Source organism: Vigna umbellata, chromosome 4 (assembly GCF_029865625.1).
Source record: "Vigna umbellata cultivar VRB3 chromosome 4, Vumbellata_1.0, whole genome shotgun sequence".
Lineage (NCBI taxonomy): Eukaryota > Viridiplantae > Streptophyta > Magnoliopsida > Fabales > Fabaceae > Vigna > Vigna umbellata.
Genome location: NC_142168.1, coordinates 11,546,690 through 11,565,229, shown reverse-complemented (window position 1 = coordinate 11,565,229; position 18,540 = coordinate 11,546,690). Strand labels below are relative to the sequence as shown.

Genomic DNA, 18,540 nt, shown 5'->3' with positions numbered 1-18,540 from the left:
CAAAAGATTATCCCTAAGCTCTTGTGAAAACGAAAGAAAAAACAGCAAAGGCAAAAACGAGCGCAACCTTAATGGCATCTAAAAGCACCAAAATGGAGGACGAAGGAATTCATCGTACTTTACGTAATCGTGCTCATGCAAAAACAAACATGAAGATTCTCTTCACATGGATGATGACCATGGCTTCTTCATGGATAATTTATATCGGATTTGCTCAAGATAAATTACTTGTTTTTTTTGCTTGCACATGCTGGGTCGTATGGAAAAATCAGAATGCGAAAATTTTTGAAGACAATTTTGGTGGAATTGATTCATAGTCAACTAGATTCTTTCTACCTTATATCTTCTCATGATGTTACTTTGACTATATAGAGTACGTTGTTTTTTTTTCCTGGAGATCGAAACCCAATGAGGGTTTGTATTTGGAGTATACATAATTAATTAATTTTTGTTCATTTATATATTATTATATTGTCCTTTGATTATTTAATATAAAAATAGCAAAAAAAACCTATAGCTCATTATCAAGTAATAATAATAATATTACAAATGTGAATTATTAATGATATATTATCAATTCAGATTTAGTAAAAATAAAAAAGACCTGAATTTTGTCTTCATATAAGCAAGAGTTTCACAGTTTATAGAGTATTTTCTTATTTCCAAGGTTTGATTCTTACTACAGAGGGAAATTGAAGCTGAAAGTCAAGTTGTAGCAACCTGAAAAGCTCTCAAGAAGACTTCAGGGGGTTGTCCACCACTCAACTTGTGATTTCCATTAATCTGCCAAATGATTAAGTCAGTCACTTCGATTCTTATCATATGAAACTGAAAAAACAAACTGAGATTTTAACATTGTATACACCGACCACGTAATATGGAACTCCTGTAATGTTCCCTGAATATGTTTTGAGCTCTTCCTCCACCTAGACAGATAGAAACATGGAAACCGTGATCAGCGTTGATCCATTTCATGACTTCCTGATAATAACTAAGAGATCATGCTAACATTTTGATGTTTTATATTCAATGGAGTTTGATTATATGTATAAATTTGTTTTACCTCCCTCAAACCATTGTTGGGGTCCTTAAGAAACTCTTCTGCTCCTTCTATACCAACCTTTGCAGCAGATTCCAGAAGAAACTTACTGTATCCAAATTAAAAACATTAATTAATGTCTGTATTTTTAGAGAACACATTATCATACCACAGAAGAAAACCCATCATCTCAATTTCTATCACCCAGTTTTTCATACTGAACTTTCGATTCCACTTTATTGGTAAACAACCAAAAGGATCACAGAAGAAAAAGCAAAAAAGAAGAAGCACAGAAGCACTTACTGGTCACCAATGTATTTTCCCTGTGTGAAATAGCCAATATTAAGTTCTTCAACTAGATCATGCTGCTTGTCAAGACCCTGCTGTCTAGCAAAATATATAAGCCTGTGGCTGTCCATAGTGTTTCCCCTGCGCATAATCAAAACCATGTTAGCTGAAAATTGGTTAGATAACTCTTCTTCAGAACACTCACTTCTATAGTGCTTTTTGGATGTTTGTCCATTGATGAATTATAAAACCACTTTCAATCTTACGTGAGTCCAGACAAACTATATTCCAGACCAACATTCTTGAACACCTGTCAAATACCAAATTGACAAAATGACTTGCTCAAAATTCTTGGTAAGGATGAAACATAGACAACACAACCTAGGACAACAGAGTGATCAACAAATATAAACCTCTGACATCCGAGCTTCCATCCGTACTGATTGGGATCCAAACTTTCTTCTGTAATACTCCCTCTTGTCAATGCCTTCTTTGGGGGCATCAGGGTTAAGTTGAAAGGGATGCCATATTATCTGTAAGTTCAGTTAAACGGAAAATTAACACTGGAAATGCCAGACATATTTGGTGGCAAGAAACACAAAAACATGAGGAGTATGTCAGACCTCAAAGCTGTATTTATCATTGGAGGCAGCTATGGCCTTGTCTAGGTTCTTTTTGCCAACAAAGCACCATGGACACACAGTATCAGAACTAACATCAATTCTTACAAGTTTCTTTTCAGATGTCCCGCTCATGATTCTGCTGTATCTGCAATACCTTTACAACATAATAAGCACTTATCAAATAAGATTGCTATGCCAAGGAGTAAGAATAGTTTTGATCTATTACCATTCATTTTTAAGAAAAAAGAGACAAAAAAAATAAAATAATACTCGTCAGTCATATTTTCTTCTAACGGCACCACATGCTTTTGTTCGAAAATTAAGGCTGAACTTAAAAAGGTCAGATATTTCTCCATTCTTCTATTCCTAATTTGATCGGGTAAACTATAAAGACAATAATATTCAGACAAAGCAAAGATGCAGTTTCGTAATTGCTCTCAGTATTGTTCTTCTATCATATTACAATTTCATCTTGATAATTCCTATCATAAAGGTTTGCACTGTATATCAATCAAAATTACTTAAGTAAAACTTCATATTCTAATTAGAGAATAACAAAAGAAGGGCCTAAAGAATTACATGCACCTGGCAACACTTAATCCCCCCTATACTCTCAATCATTGAAGAACAAGCTATCAATTTGCAGTACAAAAGAAGATGGTCGGACAGAAAATCTTTTGCTCCAAAGGAATCCCATGATCAGAAACAACCCAACAACAACTCAAAAACAAAAATTACAAAACATAACGATCTAGTTTGAAAAGAGAGAAAAAAAAACAAACCTTTTGAGCTAGAAGCAAATGGGAAGTGAGAATAATGATGAACCCACAAATTTGCAGTGAGAAAAAGTAAAGTAAGAATACCTGGATGAGTAAACAGAGCTGAGAGGGACGAAATTCAAAAGCTTTGCCACGCTCACAGAAATTGTAATTAGAATTTGATTCAGTTGTATGACAATGGGAAATTAGAACTGGAACATCTATCTCACTGTGTCTTTTTTTTTTTTACTTATGATTTTGTATTCTTACCTTTCGTTCCCCAACGTGTTCAAAAGTCGTCCTTCCAGGTTGTTTGTTCAGACCCAACCACCCCAAACCCGATAATATATTGTTTTTCACATGCTGCTATTCTTCTTCTTATTCTTATATTTAAAATTATTTAAATCATAAATGAATTTTAGTACATCGAATAAGTTTTTATCATAAAATCGGTAAAACATACACGAGACTATAGCAAATTTTTTTATACGCTATTTATCAGTGGATTTTTCATACTTTCTACTATAAATTAAAAGTCAGTGTTGACTTTAATAATAATGTTTGAAGAGTTCTTGGTCAGGAACCCTAGAGCCAGAATAACATGTTGTAGAATCTAAGCTAGCATGGCTGGTGAAATCAAACTTTTTTTTCATCTGTATTTTTTCTCAGGAGAGGAATTATCGTGTTTCTGAAGCAAAATTTTATTGTTGATGCATTAATATTTTAGTTGTGCAAGTTATTCTTATTATTTGTTTTATTTCAACAGTAATTCTGATATTTTGGTAAATAAGTTGTTTAGCAAAATATAAGTTGGAATAGAAAAACCAGAGGAGGCACTGAGTGCTAAAAACCAACCGATTAAGATTTTTTATATTGGATACAAAGTTTTACATAAGAAATACACATAAATTTATATACACATAAGATACATATCTTAATAAGAAGCTTTTTCGAACGATACAAAAACAAATGTGCCAATCGATTTAGAAGTCTTTTAAAACTCATTAAGAAATCTCCCTTTACCTCAAATTCATCAAACAATTTAAAAAATATAATTTATTATTTTCTCACTCAGAAACAAAGACTTTATCCTTCTTTCACAAAATTCTAACATGTGTTTCATTAGTAATATAATTATAAATATTATCTTTTACATATCAAATAAAACTACATACTTGTTGTTGCTATTAAAGTGTTATTTTTCATTAGACATAAAATCTGGATTTTGTGTAGCAAAAACAAGAAGATGGTATTTCTTTACACACAAAAGTCTTTCATCTTTCATCTTTTTCTTCCATGATAATTTGTACCACTTCAAACAATCATATTTATATTTACCTCTAAGTAAATATAGTCCTAAACCATACACTTGTTCTTTGCTTAATTACCAATTTTAATTTTGATACAAAAAATGATCGAGTTCATAATCATAAAACCGATTGTAATAACATCATAATTACACTAAGCTGATGACATGATATCCAATCTCAACAAAAGCACAATGTTTTGATGAACTTGGAGTAATCCCTCGTGGATTTCTTGAGTTTCTACGTTTTTTTATAACCAAAACTGCCTCTATTTTTTTCTTTCTTGACTAATAAACCACTTACATAATTTGACTTTTAGTTGGACAATCATGCATATATTCATTGAGCAAAAAGTCACGAGTATTTGTATTTTTGACTAAGCAAACATATGTGACTTAGCGAGAAGATGCAGCAACTCTCGTTCTCAAAGATTTTTCAGTTTCACGTACCTTGATCTAAAATAAACAAACTAACCTAACAATATTACAAAAAGAAGAAAACATTACATCTTTCTACGAAAATAACAGAAAAATAATGAATAAATACAAATTTAAATAGTTAAATAAACATGAATATAATAAATATATTTCACACTTATCATATGTATTTTTTACATTTTTTTTTGCATGATTTATCATTTGTAGTTTCGTATAGTCTACTCTTCACATTCTTTTATATCATGTAATTTTTATATTTTTATAGAATATACTCTTTACATTTTATGTCCTTTGTAATTTTATATAGTCCACTCTTACCATTTTTCTGCATTGTCCAATCTTTATATTTTTACTGGGTCTATTTTTATACTTTTTTTGCAAGATCTACCATTTATTGTTTTAGATAGCCTATTCTTCACAGTTTTGTTGCATCGTCTAACCTTTACATTTTTATAGAATCTATTCTACTTAATATTTTTTGCATCGTTCGTCCTTTCTACTATTAGAGACTGTACTCTTTATATTTTTTTTGTATTGTGTAATTAATGTTTCATTTAAATTTGAATTTGAATTCATCATTTGAATAACTCAATCATAATATATTATTTAAAATAATTATATACAATTTATTTTATTAAAAAATATATAATTTTTTTTTAATACATTCTCATTATAAAAGATGATTAAAATATTATTATTTAATTTTATAAAATTAAATAGTAATTATACTTCTATAAACTTAAATTAATATAATAAATATATTATAAATTTTTAAAGTTCCCCAAGGATACAAATACTGTATTAAATAAAAACAAGGTAGCTACCTCTTGCTCTTAGATATGACCAAATTTTACTTTGGGGCATTGGATGGCCAAATTGTTTGAAGTAGGATGAGAGTATTTGTGACTTAGGCTTCTTTCTTAAATCTTGCAATTTTGTTAAGAATTCACCTAATATGAGAGTATTTGTTTGTAACATCTTTCTTTATAAAAGTTTTCATTCTTACATCTACTTCTCTTACAAACACTTACAAAATTTGTTGCCAAAATTTTCCTGTAAAGGCCTGGATTCGATCATATACAATGAATTTAGAATTTCCCATACATCTGTTATCCTAATTGCTACTCTTTTAACCTCAAAGAAAACACATTCTCCTTTCTTTAATAACAATTTCATATACAATCACACTCATCAATCCATCCAAACTCTTAGGTATGTTATAAATGCATTCCAATAAATGCATTACACTCGGCTACAATTACAACTTGATATACAATCACATTCATCAAACTGCCAAGAACAATGCCAGATATATCTTATTAAACTTGACTACTTCAAAAGCTTAGTAGCCACATCGTCAAATCCCCACCTCCACTTAGATTTTGGGTTAATAATGGTTTTGGACGATAAGGTATAATAACTATTGATGTTTGTGACATCTGCTTGTTCTTGCAACAACAGAGCAAGCTCAAGTTCTACCTCCACTTCACCCATTTCAGGTCGTTCGTCAGGTTCATCCTCTATGCATTTCAAGGCTATGTCTATAAACACTTGCCAACACTCCGGTGCAATCTTTCCTTTGATTTTCAGATCAATATTCTCCTCAATAGACTTCCCCATAAGTTCTTGTGACATTGGAAATTTTTTTGTTCCCCTTACAACTTGTAGCAGAACAACACCAAATGCGTAAACATCACATTTATGTGTGACAGTACCGTCCCTTACGTACTCCAGAGGTAAGTGGCTAGGACGACCTAAATGTGAAAGTATCATCAGCCTTGTTCAATTTAATTGACAAAAATTTGTTGCAGTAAGCTCAATAAAACCGGTAATTATTCTGTAGCAGTATATAATTATAAGATACTTATAGAACAATTACCTATAATTTCCGATTGAATTGGTTTTGACTGTTCTTTGAAATGTGCTCCCATTAAACTAAGGCCGAAACCTGAGAGTTTTGGGTGCATGTTCTCATCCAAAAGAATGATGAGAGGACTGATGTTGCGGTGAATGATGGTGCGCTTGAGTCCGGCATGAAGGTAGTGTATTCCACGCGCTGCTCCTATGCAAATCTCTATCCTTTTTTTCCATGGCAGTGCTTCCCTAACCTCATCTCCCAGGTATCGATCTAGAGATCCATTGGACATGTATTCTTGCACAATGGTCTTCTCTTTTTTGTGGTTGCAAAATCCTACAATAGACACACAATTTGGGTGATGAAGCTGAAACAGTAACTCTACTTCTCTTTTGAATATTTCACTTTCTACCCCTTCATAATTCCCCTTAAATCGCCTCACTGCGACTGCGTAATCAGAACCATCAATATGCTGGAGACAACCTTTGTATACTTTAACCCATCCTCCTCGTGCAATTAGTCTGTTATTATCAAAATTGTTGGTTGATTTCTGAATATCAGCAAGAGAAAAATGACGACACAACTCTTCTATTACTGTTGGATATTGTCTTCCGGATGAACTTGACTCACCAAAACATTTCAGAAACATTATTACGTTTCTTGCCACTGAGATTGAACTGAGTGTCTATGTAGTACATACACCCATGGTTATATTTTAAAGCTTCTTTTTAGACACTGTATTCGTATTAATTTGGATCAATAATTTAATTTATTGATCAACATCAGATATAATGAATATGGACAGCTTTTCTTCTTCAACCACTCAAGGAGGTGGGTCAGGGGATCGTCAAGATAAGGTGTTTTTGGGTGAGCGGTAGGTTTGGAATTGTCTACAAGTAAGACCATAATTTCATTCAGTTAAAACCTTCAACAAAATATGATACATCATTAAACTTGTTTCACATATATTTACTATCCTTGAATGATATATTTTTAGGATCAGCTTTCCAATGGACAAACAATTGTTGTCAAGTGATTCTAGGCATTTTTGTTCACCAAAAATCGAAGCTGTAGTTTTAGGAGATAATAATTATTAGAACATAATAAGAAGCTCTCAGAAAAAGAAGAAGGAATGTTATATTGCAAATTTGTTCATTACAAGTCAATAGGTATAGAAAGAATGCTAGAAAAAAAAATCCCTAACATTTTTTACATAACTCCCTTTACATGCCCACACCCAACAACAATTTGACAAATCTCTCCTTCATCTGTTCCATATCTGAATTAATATCAGACTTGAATATTAACTTTACAGACAAATCTAATAAAAGTCATCAACAAAAATTTTATTGTAATAGGAAGGGAGAAACAATGTTACAATTTGGTTGTTTTTTCTTTTTACTGTATTGTTTGAGTTACACTTAGTAAGGTCTAGGAGAAAAGAAAAACATTAATGGAAAATTTTGTCAGGTAAAGATATCATATATCTTAATCTATTTAAGCTTGATTCCTATAATTAATGTTTTTTACATATAATATAAAATATTTTTGAAAAATGTTTCTTTAACAATGGCCACAACTTTTTAACAACAGTCAGGTGTCAACATTTGATTGGTGCATTTCAAATAAATTTTAAAAAGCTAAAATGGTAACGTGGAGAGCAATTTGAGAAAGAAAGAATGTTTTATGGTTTTCTCCAAAATCAATTTCAAAGAGGAGTTGACACGAGTTAACGAGTCTTGGAAGATGCAAAAGGAGGAGATGACGGGAGAGATCAATTCCTTGACCAAGGAGAAGAAGGAGATTGAAAAAGGACAAATGTCGAGTGAGAACCAAATTGTTGATAATGTAATTGCAACTAAGGAAGAATGTCATCTAGGTAAGATAGAATTTGAAGAACTTAATAAAGTTGTGAATGTTCAAGTTGATATGTTTATTTTGCAAAAGCCTATTGAAGACTTGGAGCAGAAAAACATATTCAAATTCACTCAGAGGAATCAAAATTTTCTGATAAAGTTATCTTTGAGATAGAGATTGAAAACCTCCCAACTATACTTTCACAAAAGGAATATGAGGGAGGAGAAAAAGATCTAGGTATTACTGAAAGGAACAAGTTCGGTGTGGGTTAAAGAACATGAAAAAGTTTGGATGAAAGAAGACAAAATTTAAGTTTATGGGGGAGTTTTGTAGGAATAAACTTAAATTTAAGAATTATCAAATAATTATTAAGAGTGTAGTGTTTATTGCATGGGAGAGGAAGAACTAGGAAGTTCCTCTGTTATGTTTTACAATTATTATAATGTATTATTTGTAATAATTGGGAGCATTATGATCTGTAGATGAAAGACCTAATGTTAATCTTATGAATTGTAAGGCTTATGAGAAATGAAACCCACCATAAACATATTTAGAAATATCTAAACGAGTGTCATTTTCTAACAATTTGGTCCTAAGATGTAGCTGGTTTTATCATACAGAGCATGCTCAACTTCCAATGTTGGTTGTTCATCCTACATCTAATGTGATATATATCTACAAAGACTTGCCAACACTACGCTGCAATTTTCACTGCCTTCAAATTTGTACTAGCCAAAAACGATTACAATGACAACTTCATTTAAAATCTCATTCACAAAAATTCTGAGAACAAAGAAAGCTACAAAAGCTAGAGATATCTTAATCAAACCTTACTACTTCAAAAGCTCAAATTACTTATGGAACATGTCTTCTAAGTCGCTACATACAGTTTCCTGTTCTTTTAGGCCAATGACATACTAAAAATTCCCCCATGATTTTGGGATAATAAAGGTTTTGGAGAATACAGTATAACCACTAGCGATATTTGTGACAGAAATAGTACTTTTATAGAACAAAGATATCTGAAACAGCTAGAGAATATTCTGTAATTGAAAAGTGTATACTCATAATGAACAACTGAAAAATTCTAATAACCAATATTCAAAGAGACAAACAACAACTTCTAAAAATAAACGTTCTTCATGTCCATGGTAATGCAGAACCTATCAGAAAGATGAGAAGGCAAATCAGAAATAGTCAGAGAGAGAATAGAGAGCAACAGAAGTAACAGGTAGAGTTATACCACACACGTCCCTCACTGCACCAAGTCCTTCCATAAAATATTCTCTCTTCGTTGCCTTTTCACAATGGCCTCAGCTTGCGGATCACTTGCCACGTGACTTTTTTGCCTAACAACTTTTCCCTCCTTGTCACTGCATACGGTTTCCTGTTCTGTCAAGCCAATGACATACTTGAAAATTCCCTTCTGATTTTGGGATAATAATAGTTTTGGAGAATAAGGTATAATCACTATCGATATTTGTGACATCTACTTGTTCCTGCAACAATAAAGCAAGCTCAAGTTCCATCTCCACTTCACCCATTTCTGGTCGTTCGTCAGGTTCATCCTCTATACATCTCAAGGCTATGTCTATAAACACTTGCCAACACTCTGGTGCAATCTTGCCTTTGATTTTCGGATCAATATTCTCCTCAACACACTTCCCCATAAGTTCTTTTGGTATTGGAAAAAATCTTACTCCCGTTACAACTTCTAGCAGAACAATACCAAATGCGTAAACATCACATTTATGTGTGACAATACCATCCTTTATGTACTCTAGAGATAAGTAGTGAACAAGACCTAAATGTGAAAGTATCATAAGCTTTGTATAATTTAATTGACAAAAATTCATTGCAGTAAGTAAGTAAGCTCAATAAAACCGGTAATTATTTTTTAGCCTCATATAATTATATGATATATGTAGGATTTTAAGTATAAGAGACAAAAGAATGAAAGGAAAACTGATATATTTTATTGAGCATAACAATCAATATTTATGCTAAAAATTAAAACAAAATCTGAAACAAATTTGAGAAATATATGCTAAACTAATAACTAAATAATGCATAAAATCCTCCTAAGAAATAGTATAGGAATATGTCTTTATTTAACTGAATGGAGTCCTTCAATCACATGTTTTTGGAGTCACAGAATCCCAACAATGTCCTCCTTATCTTAAAGACAACATACATCAAGTTTTTTTTGTAGATATACAAATCCTGCTTGAGGAAGTGATTTTGTTAAAAAATCAACAAGTTGATTTTCAGTTTTGCAATACAGCAGTTGCTTGTCACCTTGCTTTTGCACCTCCCTTAGGAAATACAACTTTATCTTAAAATGTTTTGTTTTCCCATGAAACATAGGGTTCTTAAAAGTTGAAATTGCAGCTTGATTATCAACTAATAACCTGTGTACTTTCCTTTTGCTCCATGTATAGATCAGCCATAAGTTTTAGCCAAATTGCTTTATTTGCAACTGCAACAGCTACTACGTATTCGACTTTAGTGGTAGATTGTGCTATGACTTCTTGCTTCTTTGAATTCCATGAAAAAACTCCAAAACCAAATGTGAAAAAGTAGCCTAAAGTTTTTTTCTTGTCATCACTATCATCCCAATCACTATATGAATATCCATAAAGACTGAAATCTTTTTCGGGTTGAAACTTCACTCCTTAACCAATAGTACCCTTAATATATCTCAAGATTCTTTTGGCTACCTTAAAATGAATCTTACTAGCACAGTGCATATATCGTGACAACAAGCTTATTGCATAAGTAATGATCGGCTTGGTTGCAGTCAAATACATTAGACATCCTATTAAGCTTCTATACAATTTTTCACAACCTTTTCAGCTCCATCTTCAATGCTGAATTTCTCCTTTTGATTCATTGGCTTGCATTCCTTCATTTTTAACTTTCTAAGAATTTCCTTTGCATATTTTTCTAGACATACAAAGACTTCACCTCTATCTTGTTGCACCTGCATACCAAGGAAAAAAGACATTTTTCCAAGATCAATCATTTCAAAAGCTTCTTTCATTCCTCCTTTAAACTATTCAATCAGCTCCTTTGAATTTCCTATCATAAGTCAGTCATCAACATACAAGGAAATAATGACTATTCCAACATCCGTCTTCTTGACATACAAGGTAAACTCACTTATACTTTTTTCGAAGCCTAAGCTTATCAAATATGCATCAATTCTACCGTACCAAGACCTAGGGGCCAGCTTTATGCCATACAAGGCCTTTTTCAGGCAATAGACTTTCTGCTTTTGTCCATGAACTACAAATCCTTCAAGCTGCTCTATAAAAAATTTTCTTCCAAGTACCCCTTCAAAAAAAATGATTTAACATCCATATGTGATGTATAATCCAACCTTTTTGTGCAACAATAGCTAGCAACAACCTTATGGTATCCAACCTCGCAACCGGAAAAAAAGTTTCTGAAAAGTCTACCCTGAACATATGCGCATATCCCTTCACGATAAGCCTCGCCTTATGTTTGTTTACAGAACCATCAACATTAAACTTGGTTCTATAAACACATTTTACTCCAATGACATTTTTATCTTTAGGTTTCTCCGTGAGCTCCCATGTTTGATGTTTTTCAATCATATTAAGCTCCTCCTTCATTGCACTTACCCATTTTGAATCAGTTGCAGCTTCATTGTAGTCTACAGGCTCCATTACAACAACATTACATATTTGATAAATATCAGAGAGAGATCTAGTTCCTCTAACTGGCTTGTCATCCACATCTTCTTCGCTTTCTGATAAGTGTGATATTTACCTTATATTCACACTTAATTTAATCTCTTTTTCATGTGTTTGTGTAATAAGTCTCGTGGAAAGATGTAAAATTGTGTTTTATTGTTCATAGATTAGTTTAATTGTCTTTGTGTTTATTTTGCAGATGAATAAGGATTGGGGAAGATAAAAAAAAGTCCCTAAAAAATTCACTATGCATTATTCATCCGTTGACTAGCACTATTCATTTGTTGACCGAACACTGTTCATGTGTTGACTTTACTGTTCACATATTGACTTTTTTGCTTAAGCGAGTTTACTTTCGCTTGAGCGAGACTTATCACAGAGCTCATTTAATAGCTCGAAAACGCGAATAGAAGGGAGTTTTGGAAGGGGAAACGCTCCCAGAACTCAAGGACAGAGGTGTGGAGGCACGATTTCATTGTAGGAGCTCATGGAGGCCTCTTGGAGCTTGTGGGAACATCTCTTTTCTCCTCCCTGGGTCTCCTTCTTCTTCCATCCACCGTGCTTGTAAGACCTAGGGTTCATATTTATATATACTTTTTCTATCAATTGCTAGCATTTTTGTTTCCAATCTTAAAGCTTGCATGTAATATGAATGTTCATGACTTGATTTTAGGGTTTTATGGATTATGGGAACGTAAGATGGAACCTAGAACTAAAACAAGAGTCCTTGTGGTCATTGATTTTAGGGATGAAAGATGATTCACATGTTGTCTTAAGATCCTAGCTCATTAATGCGAGTTTGCTTGTTAGATTTTCCAAGGGATTGGAGTTTAATAGGGAAAACCTAGGCTCTTTCACTTAAGGGATTAGGGTTAAAGTGTTTTTGTGGATTGACTTTAGTAAATTGATGGAAAGGAGATGAAATTGGGTAAGCACAAGAGTGAAATGGGTGAAAACTAACCTGAGCAATGTCATTTCATATCATTTCTAATCTATGCCATATATATGTGTCTTCAATACCAAAGTCCAACCATGTATATATTTGTGATTTTATCTCTTTGCACATGCTTGTAAATGAATGTTGTTCTATTAAGTTTAGATGAGTTGTTAATCGCACAATTCTCTAGTATTACGAGTTTCTTGGGAAAACGATACCTGGTCTTACCATGGTTTATTACTTGAAACGATTCGGTATACTTGCCAAAATCACCCAACACTTTCCTCCTGAACTTGAAGCGATTTCTTCTCATTTTCCTTACCCCATTTTTCTTCCTCAAAGAATTGCACATCTCTGCTAACAATAATTTTATTACAATGTGGCAAGAATATTCTATAGGCTTTTGATGTTGAGTTATAGCCTACAAAGATTCCCACTTCTTCCTTTTTATCATATTTGTCTCTCTTGATCTATGGAATATAAAAGAAACACAAGCAGCCAAAGACTTTTAAATTTATCAATTTTGGTTTAAAACCATACCAAGCTTAAAATGAGGTTAATTTTGAAAGAGCTTTTGTTGGCAATCTATTCAACCAAAAAACAGAAGTGTTTGTAGCCTCTGCCCAAACTTTTTTCAGAAGATCTTTGTCATGAAGTAAACATCTCGTCATTTCCAAGACTGTTCTGGTTTTGCGCTCCACAACCTCATTTTGTTGTTGGGTATAAGGTGTTGTCAATTGATGTTTTATCCCTGCATCTTCACAAAACTTGTTGAACTTATTAGACGTATATTTTGTACCATTATCTGAACTTAATATCTACAACTTTCTTCCACTTTGATTTTCAACCCACAATTTAAACTTGTAAAATATGCTAGCAACCTCATTTTTGTTTTTCATGAAATAGATCCAACACATTCTTGATAAATCATCAATAAAAGCAATATAGTACTTACTGCCATTTAGAGATGGGGTTTTCTGAGGTCCTTCGACATCCGTATATATTAACTGCAACTTGTTTGTTACTCTTCAAGATTTGTGTTTTGGAAAAGACAACCTCGTTTGTTTTCCATATTGACAAGCAGCGGATACATGTGATTTCTCTTCCAAGTCAGGCAACCCTTACAAGATCATTCTTCCACAAATAGAGCAAAGCGCTATGATGAAAATGACTCATCCTTGTGCACAAACCAACATTTTGTCTTCAACCTTGTGCACAACAAACTGCTCTTCATCAATCAAATTCAAGGCAAAGTTTTTGCCTTTCATTTGAACTTTGAATAATTCTTTATTATCTGAATCTTTAATCATGCAGATTTTATCTTCAAATAAAACTTTATAGCCTTTCTCTAGAAGTGGTCAACACTCAACAAGTTTTGGTCGATTTCAAGAACGTATAGAATATCAGGAATTAATTTCAAGCTTGTGCAACCTTTAACCGCGATGGTTACTTTGTCCTTCACTGCTATTTTTGCTCTGTTTGCAATTCTGACTTTTGTGTTGTAGGTTGCATCAAGATCTTTGAATAATTCTTGATCGTAAGTCATGTGGTTCGTGCAATCACTATCAATTAACCAAATTTTTGTTGATCTTGCAGTAGCAAAACAAGAAATAACAAAAAGCTCTTCTTCTTCACCCTCTTCAACAACAACTTGTACATTCTCTTGTTTTTCTTTTTATGACTTGTAGATTTTCTCAACATGGCCTAATTATCCATATTTATGGCATTTCACATCTGGCCTCCACCAACATTTCGTTTGTGGATGATTGTTTTTCTTACAAAAAGGACATGATGGAAAAACATGAGAGGATTTGCTGTCATTTTTGTGGTTGAAACTTCCTGACTTGCCCTTTTTTTTTCGATGATTTAACTACTAAAGCCCCTTCAATATTACCTTCTTGTCTCATGAGTCTTCTTTGTTCCGGAGCCTGAAGTGCGGTCAAAAGTTCTGCCAAGGTAATAGTAGAAATTTTTTTTGAGTTCTCTAAGGAAGTCAATATGACTTCATATCTTTCTGAAATTCGAGAATCAAGAATGTCAATGCTAAAAAAACATATTTTGATTGTCTCCGAATCTTTCATCCTCAACATATCAAGTTCTCGAACCCAATTCAAAGTTTGCATTCCTTTGATTCTCTCACTACCTTCATACTCTTCCTTCAAAAACTTCTAGATTTCATGTGTCGTTTTCATTGTCGTTATTCTATTGAAAATGACCAAAGATATTGCTACGAACAACATTGATTTGGCTTTGGACTTTCGAAGCCTTCTTTCTTTGTGACTTTTCATTTGAGCAACTGTACGATTTTTTGGCAAGGAGACACTTCGTAGTCCTTTTCTACTACTTTACATACATTGTTAGCATCAAGATATGCTTCTATTTTGACAGGCCATATTTGATAGTTTAGTCTATCAAATACAGACACAAAAATGGTAGTAAAAGATGTTTCAGATTCCATCTTATGTGTGGTGGCTATTTGGTGGTTGTAAGTGTTTAAGTTATATCGTAAGATACCTTATTGCTGTTGATACTAATTGTAGAATTTAAAGTATACGATACAAAAGAATAAAAGAGAAAATGATATATTTTATTGAGCATAATAATAAATATTTATGCTACAAATTAAAACATAATCTAAAACAAATTTGAGAAATATTTGCTAAACTAATTAACTAAACCATGTATAAAATCCTCCTAAATAGCATAGAAATATATCTTTATTTAATTGATTAGACTCTTCAACCACACGTTCTTTGGAGTCACAGAATCTCATCAATGTATTACGCTACAATAACATACTTAAAGAACAATTACCTACAAGATCCGTTTGTATTGGTTTTGACTTTTCTTTGAAATGTGCTCCCATTATGCTAAGGCCGAAACTTGAGAGTTTTGGGTGCATGTTGTCATCCAAAAGAATGCTGGCAGAATTGATGCTGCGGTGAATGATGGTGCGCTTGAGTCCGGCATGAAGGTAGTGTAGTCCACGCGCTGCTCCTATGCAAATCTCTATCCTTTTTTTCCATGGCAGTGTTTCCCTAACCTCATCTAGGAGGTAGTAAAGTAGAGATCTATTGTATTCGTGCACAGTGATCTTCTCTTTTCTGTGGTTGCAAAATCCTACAATAGACACACAATTTGGATGATGAAGCTGACACAGTAACTCTACTTCTCTTTTGAACATTTCAATGTCTTCTACATTAAATCGCCTCACTGTGACTGCGTAATCAGAACCATCAATATGCTGGAGACAACCTTTGTATACTTTAACCCATCCTCGTGCAATTAGTCTCTTATGATCAAAATTGTTGGTTGACTTCTGAATATCAGCAAGAGAAAAATGATGACACAACTCTTCTATTACTGTTGGATATTGTCTTCCGGATGAACTTGACTCACCAAAACATTTCAGAAACATTATTACCTTTCTTGCCACAGATATTGAACTGAGTGTCTATTTAGTACATACACCCATGGTTATATTTTAAAGCTTTTTGCTAGACACTGTATTCTTACTAATTTCGATCAATGCTTTAATTTGTTGATCAACGTCAAATAAAGAATATGAACTTCTTTTCATCTTCAACCATTGAAGGTGTGGTTTCTTTTCCTGTCTGAAAAGATAAAGTGAAGCACACAATAATAGAAATAGAAAAAAGATAACTTGAGTGTCTCCACCATCAACCTTCTTGAATGTTTAAAGAAAGGTTTGAACTCGTTTCATCCGAATGTCTGTTAAACACACCAATGAGGGTTTGTATTTGGAGGATATATAATTAGTTAATTTTTATTCATTTATATGATAAACAATGTTAAGAGTTTCATGTCAGTCCTAATTGGGAACGAAGTATTGTAACAACATTATGTACAAGATAGAAATTTACTCTGCTCTCTTGGATTGTCTACTGTAAAACTCCTCCAGTAAATTTCTAAAAGTTTGTTAATTGCTTCAAATTGTTCATCTTTTAAGGGTGATAAATTATACTTGTACCAGTTGGGACCGATCAAACAGACTGGACGTCCCCTTAGCCATAATGGTCCAACCACGCTACCCCTCTGCTCGCCATCGGGAGGGGTCGGGCGTGATAGGCCGGACGTCCGTATGTCCATGATTACGCAACCTTGCCTTGCCATCCGAATAAACAACAACTCATATGAGGCCGACCGGTCATACTGCCAACTAACCAGATTGTCTATATGGGCCGGCCGATCGTAAGGTCAAACTTTGGGAGACCGGCCGGCCACATCGCTAATTAACCAGGTTTAAGGTAAGTATTGGTTAAAAGCTATTGGGCTGAATTTGGGCCGTGATTAACTTTTCACTAATCCCAAGCCCATAGCAAAAACTATAAATACAGATCCAGGGTGAGTGGCAGATAGGTTGCATTTACTGCACATTTATTACTGTTCTATCGAAAAACGCCATTGCTCTCAAACTGACTTTGGCATCGGAGAATCTTTCGTAGGTCTCCCACCCGCACGCAGAGAAGGAAATCGAGAAGTAAGGAGCGAGAACCGGACGTTCGAGAGACGAGAAGAGGAGGACGTGGAGGCATTGGACGACTCAGCCCCTACAACCGAAACATTTGGCGCCCACCGTGGGGCCGAGTTGCTTTTTAAACCCAATGGTGACCACGAGAAACATGAGCATGGACGACCCAATTGAGATGATCAGAATGTTACAACAGAAGATGGACGAGATGCAACAGCGTCATGAGGACGAGCTCGCGGCCGTCAAGGCCGAGTGTGAGGCCCGGATAGCCCGAGAGATTGCTGGAAAGGGAGGTGAGGACGAACGGGCGAAGGAGAAGGGAAAGGCCGCCGCGGAGGATCACACTGAGCACAATAGCGGACGCGATAAAACCTAGAAGCCGACAGAGTCCGAGGCCGAAGGGAGTAAAGCCAAATCAATACACGCGGAGAACGCCGCGGAGGATAGACGGATGATGGTGAAGCCTGAGCCTTCGTCCACACTATTACTCCCCTTTGCCCAACCAATCATGGATGTTCAGATATTGTCGGACCATTCCCCGTAGGCCGGGCCCAGAAGAAGTTCCTCCTAGTCGCAGTGGACTATTTCACGAAGTGGGTGGAGGCCGAGCCTTTGGCAACCATAACGGCCTCCCAAGTTCAGAAATTCTGTTGGAAGCTGGTGTGTCATTTTGGTCTCCCTCAGACGATCATCACAGATAATGGCCGGCAATTCATCGATAAAAAACTGACCGAATTTTTCGAGAGCTTGGGGATCAAGCACGTCACCAGTTCGGTGGAGCACCCCTAGACGAACGATCAGGTAGAGGCCATGAATAAAACCGTGGTTGCCGAGCAGAAGCGACGATTGGGAGAGAGAAAGGGAGCCTGGGTCGACGAGCTACCAGAAGTCCTGTGGGCTTACCGATGCACGCCCCATGGAACGACCGGGGAAACCCCTTTTAACCTAACATACGACACTGACGCCATGTTACTAGTCGAACTAGGAGAGCCCTCGTTACGACGTCAGGTCTACAGTTGAATGACCAAGACCTGCGAATCGAGCTAGATTCTCTGGGCGAACGTAGGGACCGAGCGGCGTTAAGAGCCAAAGCGTGCAAACGCATGGTTGAGCGAAAGTATAATTCCAAAGTTCGGCCGAGGAGCTTTCAGGAGGGCAACTTGGTGTGGAGAAAGGTTGGAGAGGGGCGCCGAGTGTCTACTCACGGCAAGTTGGCGGCAAAATGGGA

General features: G+C 34.7%; 3 protein-coding genes across 7 annotated transcripts; all 3 read right to left on the bottom strand.

The window, feature by feature from the left end:
- Nucleotides 1-521: 521 nt before the first annotated feature.
- Nucleotides 522-3,101, bottom strand: LOC124836421 (uncharacterized). Of its 4 annotated transcripts, none has more exons than XM_088111410.1 (9): nt 2,979-3,047; nt 2,814-2,854; nt 1,951-2,104; nt 1,741-1,860; nt 1,594-1,637; nt 1,343-1,468; nt 1,064-1,148; nt 870-926; nt 522-783 (listed from the first exon to the last, which is right to left on the bottom strand). In XM_088111410.1, the coding sequence occupies exons 3-9, from the start codon at nt 2,080-2,082 to the stop codon at nt 706-708; spliced, it is 642 nt and encodes a 213-aa protein (XP_087967536.1). In that variant the 5' UTR covers nt 2,083-2,104; nt 2,814-2,854; nt 2,979-3,047; the 3' UTR covers nt 522-705. The 4 variants fall into 4 exon arrangements, with proteins under 4 accessions (XP_087967536.1, XP_087967537.1, XP_087967539.1 ...); XM_088111411.1 differs by lacking the exon at nt 2,814-2,854 and adding an exon at nt 2,733-2,813 and having other exon boundaries at nt 2,979-3,017; XM_088111413.1 differs by lacking the exon at nt 2,814-2,854 and having other exon boundaries at nt 2,979-3,101.
- A 2,429-nt stretch (nt 3,102-5,530) lies between these two features.
- On the bottom strand, nt 5,531-7,162 carry LOC124836415 (receptor-like protein kinase FERONIA). The gene is made up of 2 exons (XM_047311570.2): nt 6,332-7,162; nt 5,531-6,206 (listed from the first exon to the last, which is right to left on the bottom strand). The coding sequence occupies exons 1-2, from the start codon at nt 6,954-6,956 to the stop codon at nt 5,782-5,784; spliced, it is 1,050 nt and encodes a 349-aa protein (XP_047167526.1). The 5' UTR covers nt 6,957-7,162; the 3' UTR covers nt 5,531-5,781.
- A 1,713-nt stretch (nt 7,163-8,875) lies between these two features.
- Nucleotides 8,876-16,339, bottom strand: LOC124836404 (receptor-like protein kinase FERONIA). Of its 2 annotated transcripts, none has more exons than XM_088113441.1 (3): nt 15,635-16,339; nt 9,577-9,968; nt 8,876-9,081 (listed from the first exon to the last, which is right to left on the bottom strand). In XM_088113441.1, the coding sequence occupies exons 1-3, from the start codon at nt 16,236-16,238 to the stop codon at nt 9,016-9,018; spliced, it is 1,062 nt and encodes a 353-aa protein (XP_087969567.1). In that variant the 5' UTR covers nt 16,239-16,339; the 3' UTR covers nt 8,876-9,015. The 2 variants fall into 2 exon arrangements, 1 of the variants encoding a protein (XP_087969567.1); XR_015786020.1 differs by lacking the exon at nt 8,876-9,081 and adding an exon at nt 9,103-9,327 and having other exon boundaries at nt 9,408-9,968.
- Between the last annotated feature and the right edge of the window lie 2,201 nt (nt 16,340-18,540).

Excerpts from the sequence above, each read along its gene's own strand:
- LOC124836421 (XM_088111413.1), bottom strand. The coding sequence starts at position 2,082 with ATGAGCGGGACATCTGAAAAGAAACTTGTAAGAATTGATGTTAGTTCT. Across the intron at positions 1,861-1,950 it reads ATGATAAATACAGCTTTGAG|ATAATATGGCATCCCTTTCA; the intron begins GTCTGACATACT and ends CTGAACTTACAG. Across the intron at positions 927-1,063 it reads CCAACAATGGTTTGAGGGAG|GTGGAGGAAGAGCTCAAAAC; the intron begins GTAAAACAAATT and ends CTATCTGTCTAG.
- LOC124836415 (XM_047311570.2), bottom strand. The coding sequence starts at position 6,956 with ATGTTTCTGAAATGTTTTGGTGAGTCAAGTTCATCCGGAAGACAATAT. Across the intron at positions 6,207-6,331 it reads AATTCAATCGGAAATTATAG|GTCGTCCTAGCCACTTACCT; the intron begins GTAATTGTTCTA and ends TTTCACATTTAG.
- LOC124836404 (XM_088113441.1), bottom strand. The coding sequence starts at position 16,238 with ATGTTTCTGAAATGTTTTGGTGAGTCAAGTTCATCCGGAAGACAATAT. Across the intron at positions 9,969-15,634 it reads AATACAAACGGATCTTGTAG|GTCTTGTTCACTACTTATCT; the intron begins GTAATTGTTCTT and ends TTTCACATTTAG. Across the intron at positions 9,082-9,576 it reads AATCAGAAGGGAATTTTCAA|TATGTCATTGGCCTAAAAGA; the intron begins GTATGTCATTGG and ends GGGAATTTTTAG.